This window comes from Sander lucioperca, chromosome 12, assembly GCF_008315115.2.
Source record: "Sander lucioperca isolate FBNREF2018 chromosome 12, SLUC_FBN_1.2, whole genome shotgun sequence".
NCBI lineage: Eukaryota > Metazoa > Chordata > Actinopteri > Perciformes > Percidae > Sander > Sander lucioperca.
Window position 1 is genome coordinate 15,336,474 of NC_050184.1, and position 17,262 is coordinate 15,353,735.

Consider the following 17,262-nt stretch of genomic DNA (forward strand, 5'->3'; position numbering starts at 1 on the left):
TTTGTTTTTGCTACGTGACATTGCAAGACAACAAACAGCAAATATCTGCCAAATACATTTTTAAGACTAAGATAGCTTTATTGACCATTACATACATTCCTGGACGTTTTTTTACAAATCCTTTGTGTGCTCACACAGCATATAAGCACATTGGTAGTTGGTCGATTGCTTTAGGGGCACATCAGCAGGGATTGCAGATGTATTAGTCACCCTCTCAGCTTGGTTCAAGTTATTATTATCAGATTCACAACAATTACAGAAGCATTGGTTGTGGTTGAAAATCTTGGGTCTCACGCTCCCTCCGACAATGCTAATTACATTTGTATAAAACAGAAAATCGAAAGTAAAAAAAAAAAGAAAAGAAAATGATGAACGTCATGAACCAGTCATCATAAACGTCTATCTTCAGGCCAAACCGTTCTCTGGGATATGTTTTCATGCTAATCGAATGTGACCAGTTTTAGCGGAAACCGCTAATTAGCTTATAACGCTAGTCGTCGGGGCACGCGAAAGCAAAAAGAAATCGCTATTTCTATACCACTGACAAGGCTCAAAATAGCACCACACTTGAGGAGCATCTCGCTGCAGTCTGCGGGAAGCGGGGCTTGACATCAAGCCCCGCCCACATCCAAGTCAGTCATTTTTTTTCTTTTTTACCTACGTCGTCTCCCCATACGCTCGAACCATACAGTCTATGGCTCGAACGGACCAAGACGGTAGCAAACCTCATATCCTCTTGTTTCACATTAGATGACAGAAACGACATTTCATGCAACAACAGTGAACTGTAATTGGGCCCGTGTACTTTTTCGTTCTTTTGATTTCCGACTTTGAAACGAAAAGAGTGGTTCGGAAATAACGTAAGACTGCTCCGGTGAAAGCCTTGTTTTCATGAGCTTCTGGGGCTAGCTGCTAGCTAACTCGGAAGCTACATCTGATGGAAGGCAGGTTGCTAATTAGCCAATGCTAAAAAGTATGGAAGTAGCCTACTAGTTTCCCCTGCTTTCTATCAATATTCCTCAGTATTTGTCTTTTGGTGTAGTTTGCTAACATGCTCGTAGACATGTAAATGAACTGTTTGCGTGCTAGCTAAGTCAACACCTTTTATATTGTAACGTGAAAGCTCAGGCTGCGTTAGCTTCAGCTAAACCACAGCAGCAACTTGCACTGCTGTTAAAATGCAACTTCAACCCTCGGATATAACGGTAATCACGTAGCGATTTTACTGTATCTAAACATCTGTATGTGTGTTCGACCTTTTGAAATACTTAGATTAGGTGTGTTACTGTGCAGGTAATATCCGAGGAGCATCTCGCATGATTGTGAGTTCTACTAAACCAGACTGAGAGACCATTTAAAGACTCAGGAAACCTTTGCAGGTGTTTGGATCAATTAGCTGATTAGAGTGGGACACTTTGAGCCTAAAATATTGAACCTTTTCACAATATTCAAATTTTCTGAGGGTTTTCATAAACTGTAAGCCATAATCATCAAAATGATAACAAATACAGGCTTGACATATCTCGCTTTGCATGTAATAAGTCTATATAATTAGTTTTACCTTTTAAGTTGAATTACTGAAATAAATGAACTTTTGCACAATATTCTAATTTTTCGAGTTTCACCTGTATGCTTCTGGTTCACCTGTTAATTGTTAAAACAAAATAGCCCCTTTGTACATTTGGTTGTGACTGAATTCTTGCTGTTAATATGAAAGTCCATAACGAAACAACACACCATTCTACTTTTGAGGGCTAAATTAATGAAATATGGCTCGTTTTCCGTTTGAACACATTGTCATCAATATTAACAAGGTTTAAAATGACCCATTTTTCAAATTTGGATATCATTTCAAAATCAGAAATCAGTAGTAACTACATGAAAACTTCACTGTTGCATGAAATATCGTTTGTTTAGCCTACATCATCAGTTTCTATCTAATGTGAATCAAGAGGCTATATCAGCTTCTACCAGGCTGTCTTTTTTTTTTTTTTGTCTTCAAAAAACTTTATTATTCAAGTACAGATCCATAAACACATTGAACACATTAAATGCATACATACATACACGAAAAAGGGGCGCATTAAATTTACATTAAAGAGGTTGTAAGGCATTGTAAATGTTCAGAGTCCGGATGGCTTTCTTATTTGTCAGTCCTTTTTTAAGGTTTTAAAATATAATTTCATGTCATTTTTAAATTGGTGACTAGCCTATTCGGTTTTCTTTCAGATCATTTACATTTATAGATATAAAATTTTCAAATAAAAGATTCAAAATAAAAAACATGTCATTTATCCAAATAATTTTCTTCATAGTAAAAAAATTCTACCAGACTGTCTTGGTCATGGATGTATTAAGAGAACGGTCTTGGTCCGTTAGAGCGTATGGGGAATGACGTAAGCAAAAAAAAAAACCTTCCCGCAGACTGCAGCGAGATGTACTTGCCACACTTCCACGGTAGCATAATGAGGGTCCCTACATGTAAACCATTTAGTCCCCTCCCTCCACAGACTGATGGCATTTTGCCATCATAGCCAGTTGAGCCTCATATATAGCCAACTGCAGAGCTGCTCCGGCTGGTAGCTTAGTAAAGCCTTCCTCTGAGATATGGTTTATCTTCAGATAATGCCCTGGTCTGTGTAGAGCCACCCCATGGAGGTGGGAGAAAAGCAGCTGTAAGTCACTTGTCAGCATGTAATGAGATACCAGCGTCAGTTCAGTGGGGATGTCAGTTTCCTCAGAGTACTCAAAAATGGCCGCCATGTATTTGGATAGGTCCTGGCCTCTGGCTTTGGCTCGGCCCACCTCCTCTCCAATGAGTTGGACGGCGGTGTCAGAGCTGAAGGCGTTGGACCCAAAGTCCAGCCCTCTGTCTGCCCCGTCATCTTGGTCGTCTCCCTCTGGAGGCTTAGGTCTGTGGTTGAGGCCCTGAGAACAGATCACCAAGATGAAGTCGCTCTCACGGATCTGCCGGCAGTGCCAGGCCATACTGCCCTCCTCAGCCACGCTCAAAGACTGCCACAGGTCCAGGCACACCTAGGGAAGAAAAGAAAAAGAACAGTGTCACAGCAAACTGATCTTATAACACATTTAACCCCACAGCTATCTCATATCATTAGCTTTGTAAGATGTTGCAAAAATAATCTCCAGAATTTTTTTTTCTGCCTATAACACAGAACACATGTTCTTTAATGCATTCCCCTTGAAATGCATTAAAGGGGAACTATGCAGTTTTTTTTTTAGCTTAATTTACCTTAACTGAACAGCTTCGGAGTCATTGGAATGGTTACATGACTTTTTTTCCAGGTTGAATGGTGGTCGTCTCGCTCCCCCCTAGCGCCTGTGAGCGGAAAAAGCACCCTTGCAACTTTGGGCCGGCGAGCCGCCAGTCTCTGCATCAGGAAATATCGCGTAATATCAGGTCTCGCGATGTAACAAATTGCTTCGCGGCACTGCACACATATACGCTGCTACAAGCCCCCCCATCCAGGAACCGGCTAGCTATGAGAACAAGGTAGCGATGGAGATTTTCACACTATCGTCATGGCTGAGCCGGCAAAAAAGAAGCAGAAAGCTAGGAAAGCATTCTCGGAGGAACAGAGAAAGAGGAAACGGCAGACGAGTAAACATCGGACCTGCGTTTTCAGAATGCCGAGAACTGAGACAAACAGAAGCCTGCAAATCCGATGCTGACCTGGCGTTCTTGCTGTTGCACTTGTAAGTATCTTTGATCAGAAACTTTATCTGCCACAGAGTTTCCTGTCAGCTTGATGTTGGCAAACGCAAGTTGCTTCTGCTCCGACAGCGTTTCTAAGGCCATTGTAGGAAAAAAGAATAATGTTACGGACCCGGGAGAGAAGGGTAATATTTCGAGAAAAACCTCAGTGGACATGGCTGCATGCGTTCGCCGGCTTCTTTGAAAACAAATGCACATGACCAGAGGGAGAAGATGGGGGGGGGGTAGTCGCCAACGAGTTTTTACGACTGCCAAATATGTATTCCGAAGCTGTAGGTGGAGCTCTATAGAGAAACCTGCGAGCAAATAACGAGAAAACAGCGAAGAAATTGCCAAAACTGCATAGCGCCCCTTTAAAGCCATGAAATGTCATGTTCACTACCTGAGTGGCCATGTGCTGTTGTATGAAGGCTCCTAACTGCATGACGGCTTTGACATGAGCGGGGCCATCACGGCTGCTGTAGCAAATCAGAAGACGAGGAGGGGTCGGCCTGTTTTTAGACAATGGCATCACTTCCTCCTGAGTCCCGCTCTCTAGATGCTCCTTGAATATATCTGAATGGATGGCAAGGAAATCTATTTGCTTGTGTTTCATACAATGACAAAGAGAAAGACCGGAGGTAAAAGAATGGTTCTCAATCAAATGGTGTTAAAAAATTACTGGTTTGAAAAGTATTGGTTAAATTAGACAATGCAGCGCAAACAGTGATTTTACAGGAAGTACTTAGTTTGTCTTTGCACCTGGTTTTATGTCAAATTTCTTCATCTGTAGCTGGGGCCTCCTCAAGGTGAGAGCAACCAGTGAGACTACAAGTATGACTCCAGCAGACAGGCCCAGTGGAAGCATCAGAGCCAATGAGGGAGTGACAGAGAGGGGCTGGGAATGTTCTGAGGATGAGGGAGCTGGGATTATATGACAATTTACACAAAGTGACAGTAACATTTTGGGAAATGCGCTTATTTGCATTACTGCAGAGTTAGGTGAAAAGATTGATACCATTGTCACGTCTGTGAGCTGGGAGTAGATGGACTTATATATTAGCATAAAGATTTAAAAGCAAGGGAAAAAGCTTGCCCAGCTCTCTCTGAAGTTCAAAAATGTGCCTACCAGCAAACTAGACTCAGGAGGATGCCAGCCAATGATTGTCTAAAAATAGTTTTAGCAAAAGAATTCCCGTATAACCACAAACTAAAAGTCATTTTTATGTTTGTGTCGGTGTATGATATAAACACATGAGACACAGCATGTTTATTATTGAGCTTTAATAGTGTTGCATATTTCTACTTCTTTATGCTAAGCTTATCTGGCTCTAGCTCTGTAATTAGCATGGATCATTTTACGTAACTCCTGACAGGAGTAAAATATGTCAAGTATTACTTTAAAGGATGAATGACAGATGGTATTGATCGCACATGCATTAAATATCGTGTTTATTTTATTGTGACAGACAATGTATCTCCACATTAAAAAAGATTGATACATAATGTGGTTTAGGAGCAACAAAACAACCTCCTCTACCTTTTTGAATGTGCAAGACCTGAACATAGAATGTTTTCCTCACTGCATCCACTTGGTTAGCTGCAATCTGTGACACAAGAAATGTTGAGCATGAAAGTTAATTCATTTGTATTTTTGGAAGTTGGTAATTGTAGATTGACAAAATAATCTTAAACCTGCATTGATAATTTTTTGACCACTTGGGGGCAGCACAACAAGCTGTAAACACAACACGCTGACATAGTATCACCTTATAGAGTTGATGTTAGCAAACAGTTGCTTATCCAGTAGACATGAAGCAACATTTTGGGGAGTCGTGTATCTGACCACCTGTCCAAATTATTTATATATATATATATATAACTGCTGAGTGCTCCACTATGTTCACAAGCTAGTTGCTAACTTTAAATGTGTGCTGTTTGTTGCTAGGCACAATTTGTAATGTGTATCGTGCAGTGGCTTTATTTTTGCAGGAAACAGCTGCCTGCTGTTTAAAACAACACTGACGAGAGTGGTGAGAGTACACAGTGAAGTTGCGGGCCAGAAAACCAAAACAATGAGTCAAAAGACGTTAAAAAAACTCTGCAGAGACGAGGGGAGCCGCTGTGTCGGTTCGCAAAATGTATGCTGCTGATTGTCTATTGTACAAGTGGACCTTGAGTTAAGATTATTCTGTCAAACTACAAGAAATGTTTCAAGACAAAGAAAATAAAAGATGTATATATATATAAAAATTAGCATAGCCCACGTAACATTTGTTTTTGAAGACTTTATAGATTAGACTTTATAGATTAGTTAGAACCATTTTTTATTTACCTCACAGGTGTAATTGGTCCCTTCTTGCAGGTCTTTCAGCTGATAGCTGTGGTGAGTTTGGTTATTGCTGGAATTCTGAGGAAATTAAATGAATAGTTAATTATTAATTAAAAAAATATTATTATTAAGGCCACGTGGTTATTACATATTTCTGTGACTATACATCAGTGAAGCAAGGTATTAATGCACTGAATGAAAACAAAACAGCAAAATACAAAACTGCAGAAGTTGAAACCACTGACAGGTGTGATGTCTGTGTATTTCTTCATTCCGTTTGCGTAACACAGGGAGAAGTAGCTTCTGATGCCCAGCTTTAGGGGGGCCAGGTTAAAGGTCACAGTGATGTCACTCCCTTCCTGCTGGACCTTAACATGTTTGGGGTACCAGTCTGGAACCAGACCATGAAATATTGACAGATGTAAAGCTGATCATAAGAAGAAACATTAAATACGAAATTGCATTGCTGTAGCAGACCGGAGTTAATTTGGCAACAATGAGAAACATTTTCTCTCACCTTTTTTGCACTGCTCAAGACTATTCTTCTCTGCACATGCTGCAAAACCATGTACACATTAGTATATGTTCACATTGTTTTTGCAATAGTTATATTGAAAGATGCATGAGGAAAATTGCATGTTTAGAGGGCAGAGCTAATGACAGGGATGTTCTAACTAAATGCAGTGTAAATAAGACTTTGTGAACTCCAATGAAAGTGTGTGTGTGTGTGTGTGTGTGTCTGATAAGATAGCGAGAGATATGAGATGTAGATAGATAGTCTAGAGCAGGGGTGTCAAACTCACTTTCACTAAGGGCCACCCTGGAAAATGAAAATCACATCAAGGGCCAGACATGTAGAGTTTATTGACATGCTTTTATTGAGAACAGTCAAATATCTTTGACTGTATTACTGAATGTCGGTTTTTTTGCCGTTTTCTCCGACACTTTTGCCACATTTTTGTTGACATTAAAGCCCTACAGAAGTCCGCAAAAAAGTTCCTTAGCAAATCAAGCAAAACAAAGATTACATTTTTAAAAGCATGCTACCGCACAGCCGGCTCACAGCAACCTGTTTCATAGCCTAAATATAAAAACTCTCTGCTTCTGGGGGAAATTCTGAGCGTTAAAGTCGGCAAATCTGCTAAATTCTACTTATGAGTTTGGTTCCTGTCTTTTCGGGTTTGGCGCACAACTAGATTAAATTTATTGTGAACCTAAGTTGGTATGTGGGCCGGATAAAAACCTGCGAGGGGCCGGGTTTGGCCCGCGGGCCTTGAGTTTGACACGTGTGGTCTAGAGCTTAGAAATCTTACAGCGTGTGGAGAAGATCTTGCTGTTGTAGAACCGCTCCCACTGCTCAGGCACTGGCAGAGCCATGACGGTAACAGCATACTGGGACCCAAGGGAGAGGCTGGGGAAAGGGTCCGACTTGTACACCTGCAGAATACAGCGGCAAACATGACCTTGGTTTTCTTTAAACACACTTCACACTTTTATCTCATAAGGCGAGATAAGAGTTTCTGTACATAGGCTTTATTATGGGTTGAGGGGAATGCTTTTAATGGGATCACACTTTCTGCCTGTTTAATATTTTTTATATTTTCGTAAAAAGTTTGGTAATTTGATCATTTCTTGTTCTTATATTTTGTTTACTTGATATTCCTTAAAAATCAACAAAAGTGTTTTCAGAAGAATTGCATTGGAATATTGGCCTGCTATGTTGTGTAACAGAAGACTGTTTACTCTTGTTTCTCTCTTTTTTGTAGGATTAGTTTTTCTTTAAGGTTTTAAAGATATTTGCCGAAACTGCCCCCCAGAGTACTAGTACAGAGTGGTTGTTGCAGCCTGGGGCTCTTGTATAACCATGTGGTTGTTTTATATTGTGGAACTAATGCATGACAAAAAGAATGACCGAAATATTGTATAACCAAGTGCTAACGGTGTGCAAGATTTACTCTTTCTTTGTGGTAATTTAACCTTTTCTTTTGCAAAATAATTAAAATTTTCTGACACATCTGTCTGCCAGGTGTGCATTAAACAACACTTTGTTTTTTCGGTTGTAAAATCCCTTGTAAGTTTTTATTAGACAAATATATAGATACAGTAAAGTTGTGTAAAAAAACTAAAAATGTAATTTACCATTACATGAGTATCTAAAAAATTTATCTCTATCTTGAATACACCCTGGTGTTAATCTATTGCAGAACTTAAAAGCCACTTGTTGGTTTAACACTTATTCTTTATTATACTTAGAATACTCGATTCTGAATGGCTGCAGGGTGTCCACCTACTAAGTAGTTGCCATGAAACTGACTGGTCACCATTGTAAATTATTCACTGCATGTCGGCATTTCTGGCTCCCTGTCATCATAATAATTCCTGATAATAAACACCTTGTTGGGCATTAACCCTTACTTCTAAGATGACCCCCTCAAGGACATACATGGGACATAGTTACACATGTAAAAACCTTTAAAAAATGTAAGTGTGATTAAGTAATTAAGTGATCTGTTGCCTAGTAATGGGTAAATACAGTACAATAATATGTTTCTCTTATCGCCAAAGCTGGGACAAACTAATAATGTGTGATAATACTTGTCACTTTGATCTCCTGTCAGACATGAAATACATTGTATTTACACTGCCATCACTATCACTCGTTAGTATGGAGCATGCATGTCTACTTATCCACTAATCTTCTTTTCTCTTCTCTTCATTAGTTGTCAGAATCATCTACCAACCCTTATAGAGATGGCTCAGGTTTGCCTTGGACTAGCTCTTAGTTATGCTGTTATAGTTTTAGACTGCCGGGGGAGTTCCTTTGACACACTGAGCTCCTCTCTCTTTCCATCTGTGTGCATTCATGTCCTTATGTTTTCTCGCCTCGCAGTTTTCCTCGGATTAGGGTGGCACCTAAATCATGGTTGCAGCTGTCGCTGTGGTCCTGCTCGGCGCCCTGCAGTGCCCTGGTATGCCCTGCTACACCCTGCTATGCCCTGTATGCAGTGGAATTTCTTTTGTAAGACATTGGGAAACATTAAGGATCCACTTACTGATAAACTTTATTGTTTTAAACTCAAAATTATAGCTGTGAACATTCCTGTGAGTAAAAACTGTGGGAACTTTTATGTTGGCAACACGAATGTGTGTTGTCAGAAACAACATACTAGACAGAAAAAGGTCAAAGCAAGATCGGCCCTTTCTACCCTTTGTGCATGTGAAGCCTCGAGGGAGAGGTTACGGTGGAAGAGAAAGAGCTGACAGGCAACACTTGACCCTCCCAAAGCCTGGAGGGACACCTGAAAGCCTCGCAGGAAGGCGATCCCTGCAACAAATCCCAAAACAGAGTGAAATCAGTGTCACAGACTCAGCAGCAATCCAACATCCAAGTTGCAGATATGGCAAAAACATGTGTGCTGCATGTGCTTCAGCTGGTTCAGTGCATGGTAAGTTAAACCTGAAAGTCTACTACACTGTCACCTGTCAAAGCTCCAATCATATTTAATGAGCTGTCTCTCATACTTTGAAGCATTCTCATAATGTGAAGCATACTTATTACCTTTCAGCAATAACTCACCTTTATGTCAAACCCTGGTATGAGAAATTACTTTGGGGGAGGCAACTTGTGTCTGACATCATACATGAGTTTCAAAACTGCCAACCACTTTATGACCTCCATCCAATGTAAAGACATGCTGTGTGTCCATAAAACAAATGCATAGAGAAATAGGCTTCGTCAATCTATATCAACATACCATAGTAGCTGGGCTTCCAGGAGACAACAATGGTGTCAGATTTGGGGTTTATCTCATTTACAAACTCAACCTTCACATCATTTGGTGCTTGGACGTAGTGCTGACAGATGCTCGGGTCTTCTTCCCCTAGAAACTTAAAACATGGCCAGGGAATACAACCTGAGGAGAAGTAAGAACACATACATTGATAGAATGTCAAAGTTTCATAAGTAGTATGATTTCTAGTCAGCATTCAATACATTTCTGGATATGTAACGTGAAAGAAAACAGTAGCCTATAGGCCTATTCAAGCACGACTATTATAGGCTACAGTTCTGTAAAGCTGTACTTGCTAAAGTTAGCATGCTAGTAACTTATACTTAATATTGTCAATCCTGGGGCGGCCTCTAGCTCACCCAGCAAGTTTTCCCCATGTTGGCTGAGTCCAGCAGCGGCGCGGGTTCGAATCCGACCTGCTGCCCTTTGCTGCGTGTCATCCCCCATCTCTCTCCCCCTTTCATGCCTATCCACTGTCTCTACACAATAAAGGGGAAAGCCCCAAAAAATAATCTTTAAAAAAAAATCTTGTCAATCCTGCTCCTCCTGAAGTTCAAATAAGGACTGCAGTGACTTTCTCCATTTCTTTGTAAATAAAACTAGTGATGTCAGAAATGGCATTATCCCCTCTACTACTCCATATTTGGTTCACTCAATCCGGCCACCAATCTTGAACTGTTTTGCTCCGATCTCGCTACAAGAACTCACTGATCTGGTTAGCAGTATGAAATCTTCCTCGAGCCCAGTAGATACTATACCAACTTCCTTGTTTAAAAATGTTCTTGTGTCTGTGAGTACTTGTGTTCTCTCTATACTCAACAGCTCTCTGCAATCTGGTTGTGTCCCTTCGTATTTTAAACATCCCTCAGGTCTTCTAACCAGGGATTACTGGTGGTCCCACGCACTCGCTTAAAAACTAAAGGTGACCATTCCTTTGAAGCGGTGGCTCCAAACCTGTGGTATGCCTTTCCTATTGTCTTACGTTCTGCAGTCTCTGTTGAAGCTTTTAAAAAGCAGCTGAAGACGCACTTGTTTAAATTCGCTTTTGAATTTTTAATCCATCCAATTGTTGTTATTTCAGTGTGAATCAAAGTGGTGGACCAGCCAACTAACAGACATTGATTATTTTTAGCATGCCTAAACATAATTGTGGGGTTAGTTAACGTTAATCCAGTTGGGCCACATGTTGTTGAAAAAAATATTAGCACAGGAACACTTTAGGTTGAAGTTTGACAAATATCTGACTGATATGGGATAACCTTATCTATGTAATAGGCTAAGTCACAGGCTCAATACAATTGGCAATTGTTTTTTAAAGGTCACATATGCTTTTCCGTGTTTTCTGTCATATCTACAATGTTATAATGTTGGATTTTCATGTAAAATGTGGCCAAAATTCAAATAATGAGGTAAAGTATTTTAGACAAATCCCTGTGAGCTAAAACGTTCAGATTTCCAACTATTCTGAACACTCCGGTTTCAACTGTTTTTCTACTCTCGGCTAAGTGTTACGCAACTCTAAGCTGGCCTTCTATGATTGGTCATCTGCTAGTAGTTTTTAGTTTTAGCCACTGCAGTTTTAACATTGTCCAACATGCTAACTGCAGTAAACAATGTTACCTTGGCTACCAGTGTTGTTAAATTCTCCCCAATTCCGTGTCACATGACTCCTGAAACATTTTCTGTTAGTAGTATTTGGTTTAAAAACCTTTATTTGCGATTTTGACTGTAGCAATAGCTGTTATATTCTATTAGTGTCATCTGCTATCTAAAGTAGCTACAGTACATGGCTAACGTTCGTAAACAATGTCATTTTGGCTGCCAATGTTGTTAAATTCTCCCTAATTCCGGGTAGCATTACTGCTGAAACATGTCTGATTGGGTAGTGTTTGGTTCAGAAGTGAAAGTGCTGCTTCGCTCCACTACGATCTAACGTTAGCATACTGCTAACTATTAAGTAGCTACATGCTAACACGACATAGCTGTAATCTCAACCAATGCCGGTCATTTCTCCCCAAAATCTGGTCACTTTACTGCTGGGACATGTCCGGTTGTGATTTTTCACGGTACAAAGTCCTGCTATATACTCCGTTGCAGTAGCTCCAGCTTCTACTAGTGAAACACGGAGCGGAGACTCCCGAGTTTCCAGGAAGTGCGCTGGCCAAACAGAGCAAACTGGGCTTTTTTCAGGAGGAGGGATTAAAGAGACTGGCACTCCTAAAGAGCGTCTCATACAGAGGGTGAATACAGGTGCAGCAGCCATGGGCAGTATGAGAAAACATGAACATTAAAGCATGTAAACATGTTCTAGTACAAACACAAAATCCAAGTATAATCCTGAAAATGCTATATAATAGTTGCCCTTTAAGACCTCAGTGATGACAACTGGTCACACCCTGTCTGTTTGCTATTTTGGTAGCCTGTGATGTTTGAATCCTAATACAAAGTGTAAACAATGTGGCATCTGCTCATTACGATGCTGTGAACTGTAGCTTCAGGTTAAGGACATGCAGGACGACTTTGATTGCTGCCAAATTATATTTGCGCAGTTAGGGTGTAAGTGCATTCAATGCTTTAACAAAGTTCCCCCAGATGTATATATTTGTAGGTAGGCTGTGAGTTCCAGTGCAGCCTGAATCAGACTTACTTCCAAACACTTTGATGGAGTTAAAACCCAGAGCCCTCTTGAGATCAGCTCTGGTTATTCTGCAGTATTCACATCCAGGTCCTCCCTGCAGAGGGGAAAGCAATGAATTCAGACTTAGCACTTACAACTGCGTTTTTACTAATGCATATTGAATGTTGTTTGCAAAACTTGCCAATTTCATGTCAGGTGAATAGCCTGAATAAATGAATGTCAGTGGAAACACAGCAAAAAAATAAATATAGCCACAGTTGCACACACCAAAAACAGATTACATATTTTTTTAACCTCAATATAAACATACCATTAGATTAGATTCATGGTCAACTATCAAACTGCCAAATTCCAGTTCTGAGTAGATTGCTGGTTCTGTTGCCAGGAGTAAGGAGGATTGGATAAGAGGCAAGAATGTGAAAGAACACACTCTGCTTAAGTGGGAAATTACGAATTAATAGCAGAAACAAAGAAATGAACAAAACAAAATGCTATGTAAAAAAAGCTAGAAATAAGCTGTTAATAACATCATTAAAAGACATGTAAATGTGAGAGAGAGGTGCAGTTTGTTTTGTTGTTGAATTTTGTTGCCATGCTTGCCTCCCTATATTGGCTCCATGTTAGCTATGGTTGAGTAAGTCCTGTCCCCATAACAGTGAAACAATTCATAAAACAATAAGGGTGTTTCTCTCAATGTTCTGTGCAATGCTAAATATGTAAATGTGGTTCCAATTCACAGTATCAGCTGCTGTTGGTTTTGGTGTTGAAATAAATGTTGCCACAGGTAACCTGAACTAGTTGAAACAATAAACCATTATGATTTAGCAATATCAGGATGTGTAAGTTAAACTGCTTTTAACAAAGTAAATATTATATAGGGGGAACACTTACATATTGCCGACTTGCTCTGCAGGTTTAGAGACCATGACGGTACTAACGTGGGGAAAATGAAAGATGAAGAAATACAGCCACAGGCAAGAGAGACAATGAGGGAAGGTGTGTTTGTGTGTGTTTCAACAAAATTGTAGATAAACTGTCAGGTTAGGTAATGGTGGTCAGAAAGTCTTTGTAGCCTAAATACTTACTTGCACGCATCTGAGAACATAATCAGTGTTCTTAGCATGCACGCCACAAATGGGATGTCTTTGACTGGCACGCTCACAATGTGGGCGGCTTTTCACACACAAGATACATAGTTGTCTGCGCCTGAAGAGTCATTTGCGCTCACCGAAAATGAATCTAGTCGCATACGTACAGTTTAAAGGTAAAAGTGTGATCCTCTTTTTTTTTTAAATCTGATTTTGAAATGCTGAACATGACAAAATGGATCACTGAAGTCAACATCTGCAAAGAGTTTTGAATATAAATTGTTCTGAGGTTATACTTACACTGACAATCTCTATAAACACATATCTGCATATGAATGAATGAATAATGAGTGCAGGATCACAAGAAAATCCATCTTGTCAGGCTTCAAGTAATCCGTTTTGGACCAATCAGCGTCTGGTGAGGAGCTACTGGCAGCTTCAGGCGTGGTTCAGGTGTGTGATGACAGCAACGGTTCAAAACAAAAATCACGTGATAAAGAGATTGTTCATTAAATCACCTGCCAAGTATTTTTTGAAGGTGCCTGCGCTTCCAGTTTCCAATGATGGCTTCTATGGTTCTGTATAACAAATCATATGGGGCGTCAGGTTAGGGAAAGTCTGCGTAGAAAGCAAAAGAGGCGGATGTTACCCGGATATATCCCCTGGCTACACTGGAACACAAGAAATAATGGCCGTTGACCGCAGAGGCTAAATCGTTTTCATGCCGATAGCAGATTTGTTCAGAGATTGCACAAGAGATGAAAGAAATGTGATACAGAATGAGAGAATTTGAAATGACAGTGTGCATCAGTCAATGGGGACTGACACTAATGTAAGAGTTTCAGCTCGTTGACAAGCTAACATTCTTCCTTCATCCATTTACTCTTTATGAAAAACAACTCTTGGCCATATGCTAAAAAAAAAGTGCAAAGAGGTTCAACCCTGTATCATCATATTGCCTGGAGCTACAGTTGTGCTCATAAGTTTATGAACCCATGCTAAAGTTGACTGAAAAGAGGAATAAAAAAAACATTTTTTGGAAATTAATCTTAATGCCTTCATTAACAAAATGAGGAAAAATCGTACCTGTAAGGACACCAATTTTCTTTGTGAATGAATAATGTATCATAAATAAATAAATGTTCTTCCTTAAAATACAGGGAGCATAAGTAAGTACACCCCTATGTTAAATTCCCATAGAGGCAGGCTGATTTTTATTTTTTAAGGCCAGTTATTTCATGGATCCAGGATACTGTGCATCCTGATAAAGTTCCCTTGGCCTTTGGAATTAAAATAGCCCCACATCATCACATACTCTTCACCATACCTAGAGATTGGCATGGGGTACTTTCCATAAGGTCATCTCTCAATGCAAATCAAACCAGCTATTAGGCTAACTGAAATCACCCCATGCCAATCTCTAGGTATGGTGAAGGGTATGTGATGATGTGGGGCTATTTGAATTCCAAAGGAACTTTATCAGGATGCATAGTATCCTGGATCCGTGAAATAACTGGCCTTTAAAAATAAAAATATGCCTGTCTCTATGGGAATTCAACATAGGGGTGTCTATACTTATGCCCCCTGTATTTTAAGGAAGAACAGTTATTTATTTACGATACGTTATTCATTCACAAAGAAAATTGGTTTCCTTAAAGGTTGGATTTTTCCTCATTTTTTTAATAAAGGCATTAAAATCATTTTCCAAAAGATGATTTTTTTATATTCCTCTTTTTAGTCAACTTTAGCACGGGTTCATAAACTTACGAGCACAACTGTACCTATTTGAGTCCTTGTTTACAATATTTCTGAAATTTCAGAGTAGTCGTCTCGCATTGCAAGCCTTATCTCCAGAGAAGTGAAGGAGGCCAGTCCAGGGCAGAACATGTACAAGAAGAGAGACATTTTGTCTGATTTGCTGTTTAGTTCAGTTTTGCTGTTTTGTCCTTGTAGATATAAGAAAATGACAGTTTGATTGGACTGCTGTGAGGCAAATATGCAGCAAGAAGTTGTTTTGAATCCGAGACACTTGGAGATAGATTATTTATAATCACAATTAAGTACAGCAAACTTCTGCAAATAATATTTCCTCTGTGAAAGGACATATCATCCTTAAGAACTTTAGATGTCCAGAAAAGATGGACAGCGTGTGATTAAGAAGTAGATTACATCAGTTTCGAGCAAATACGGCCCTTCATGTTTTTCGCCAAAACATGAGCCTTCCAATAAAGATTTTATTGCTCTTCCTAAACCTACTTTTGCTCGTCTTCTAGGACAGTAGTAACTAACATTTTTCCAATGGGACCCTTTAATTAAAGTATGTCGTGACATGTTAAACCAAAGAGCAATTTGTTCTTCTCAGATTACGGGCTTTAAGAAGTAAAATGATCCTGTAATTAGGCCTACCGAGCAAAATCAGAAAAACAATGTGCAGCTGGAAGATATTTCTTCTGCTCCAACAAAAGTCTGTTCACTCATGACCCTTCAGATTTTTGTTTCGACCCCATGGGGGACCCTGACCCCCCAGGTTGGGATTCACTACTTTTTGTTATGACCGAGTCAGTTATTTTTGTCCCCTTTCTCATTTTATTTCAATCAATAAGCTCAAACGTTCTAGTAATTCACATGAGCAAAGACTTAAACACCTAAAAGTATGCATCTGTTCATTGTCAGACTTAAAGACAGGTTTGCAACTGTCTATATCCTGTATATTTCATGTACAATTCTTTTCCCCCAGTTTCCTAGATACAATTAATATCCCAATTTGCCAAAATTGCTTGGCTAGAGAGAGGAAACAATCGGAGTCAGGCGTTGTTGGAATTACAAGACATGCTTAATGGAAATGAACCATTTCAATATAGCCATGTGTTTTGCACAAGGCTATATAATAACAGCCAGTTATTATTTAAACACGCCAATAAGACCACAAATCAATCGGTCTGTACAGTTTCAGAAACGTTTTGCCCCATCGTGATTAAAACCAGTAGTTTATCTCAGGTCAGCTATAATCCACCTGGATTAGAAATGCCAAAATGAAACAAGGAGATAAATGTAGATACAATGTCTATAGCTGCAACAGAAGACAAGCCTGCTCATATGCCAACACAGTAACACAAAACAAGCACACAAGGAAGAACTTGTATAACTACACAATGTGTTTACTGTACCTGTCGTATACACTCCAGACTGCAGTCCCGAGGAGTTACGGCAGCAGCTGGGGCATCATCCTGAGCCCAGAGGGGCTGACCAAGAGCAAGGAGCTGGTACCAAACAAGAGCTGCCTTCCACATGCTGCTACAGCCACCATGGCATGGTCCAATTGTAAGCACCAGACCTTAAACCTCACCCACTAACAAACACACACACAGACTCACAGTGGACTAACTAGCTTCAAGAAGCCACCATTCGGTGTAAAAAGTAAGAGCTAAACATTTCCTCAGTGGTGTGTGTTGACAAAAACCTGGGAGGAGGGAGAAAGTAGATAAGGGGAGTGGTGTCTTTAGGCTACGGGTGAAGGTGCAGCCTGCTAGCTCACGGTAATATATGTTTTAACAGTTAGCTGCCAGACTAGTTCATTTTGTGCTGTGAGGCACAGAGCACGTTTGGCTCTCCAAGAAAACCACATTCACATACAGCATAAACACACATAGGAATGACGAACATCTTTTCAACAAGAGGCAAGGGCACCCAAGTGTTGG

The 17,262-nt window shown here is 40.0% G+C and overlaps 1 protein-coding gene and 1 long non-coding RNA gene across 4 annotated transcripts; one reads left to right on the forward strand and one right to left on the reverse strand.

Annotated features, from left to right (window-relative positions):
- Positions 1-226: 226 nt before the first annotated feature.
- On the forward strand, positions 227-10,108 carry LOC116040764. Its single transcript, XR_004102753.2, has 3 exons — positions 227-417; positions 7,565-7,569; positions 10,076-10,108. It is a non-coding gene; the product is annotated as an uncharacterized LOC116040764 (long non-coding RNA).
- On the reverse strand, positions 2,490-17,159 carry si:ch211-207e14.4 (interleukin-17 receptor D). 3 transcript variants are annotated; one of them, XM_031286384.2, is made up of 12 exons: positions 16,732-17,159; positions 12,486-12,570; positions 9,803-9,961; positions 9,254-9,372; positions 7,361-7,484; positions 6,565-6,603; positions 6,293-6,438; positions 6,051-6,125; positions 5,256-5,322; positions 4,478-4,624; positions 4,119-4,312; positions 2,490-3,036 (listed from the first exon to the last, which is right to left on the reverse strand). In XM_031286384.2, the coding sequence occupies exons 1-12, from the start codon at positions 16,852-16,854 to the stop codon at positions 2,491-2,493; spliced, it is 1,824 nt and encodes a 607-aa protein (XP_031142244.1). In that variant the 5' UTR covers positions 16,855-17,159; the 3' UTR covers position 2,490. The 3 variants fall into 3 exon arrangements, with proteins under 3 accessions (XP_031142244.1, XP_031142245.1, XP_035864086.1); XM_031286385.2 differs by having other exon boundaries at positions 4,119-4,291; positions 4,478-4,639; XM_036008193.1 differs by having other exon boundaries at positions 4,119-4,291; positions 16,732-17,158.
- Positions 17,160-17,262: the final 103 nt, after the last annotated feature.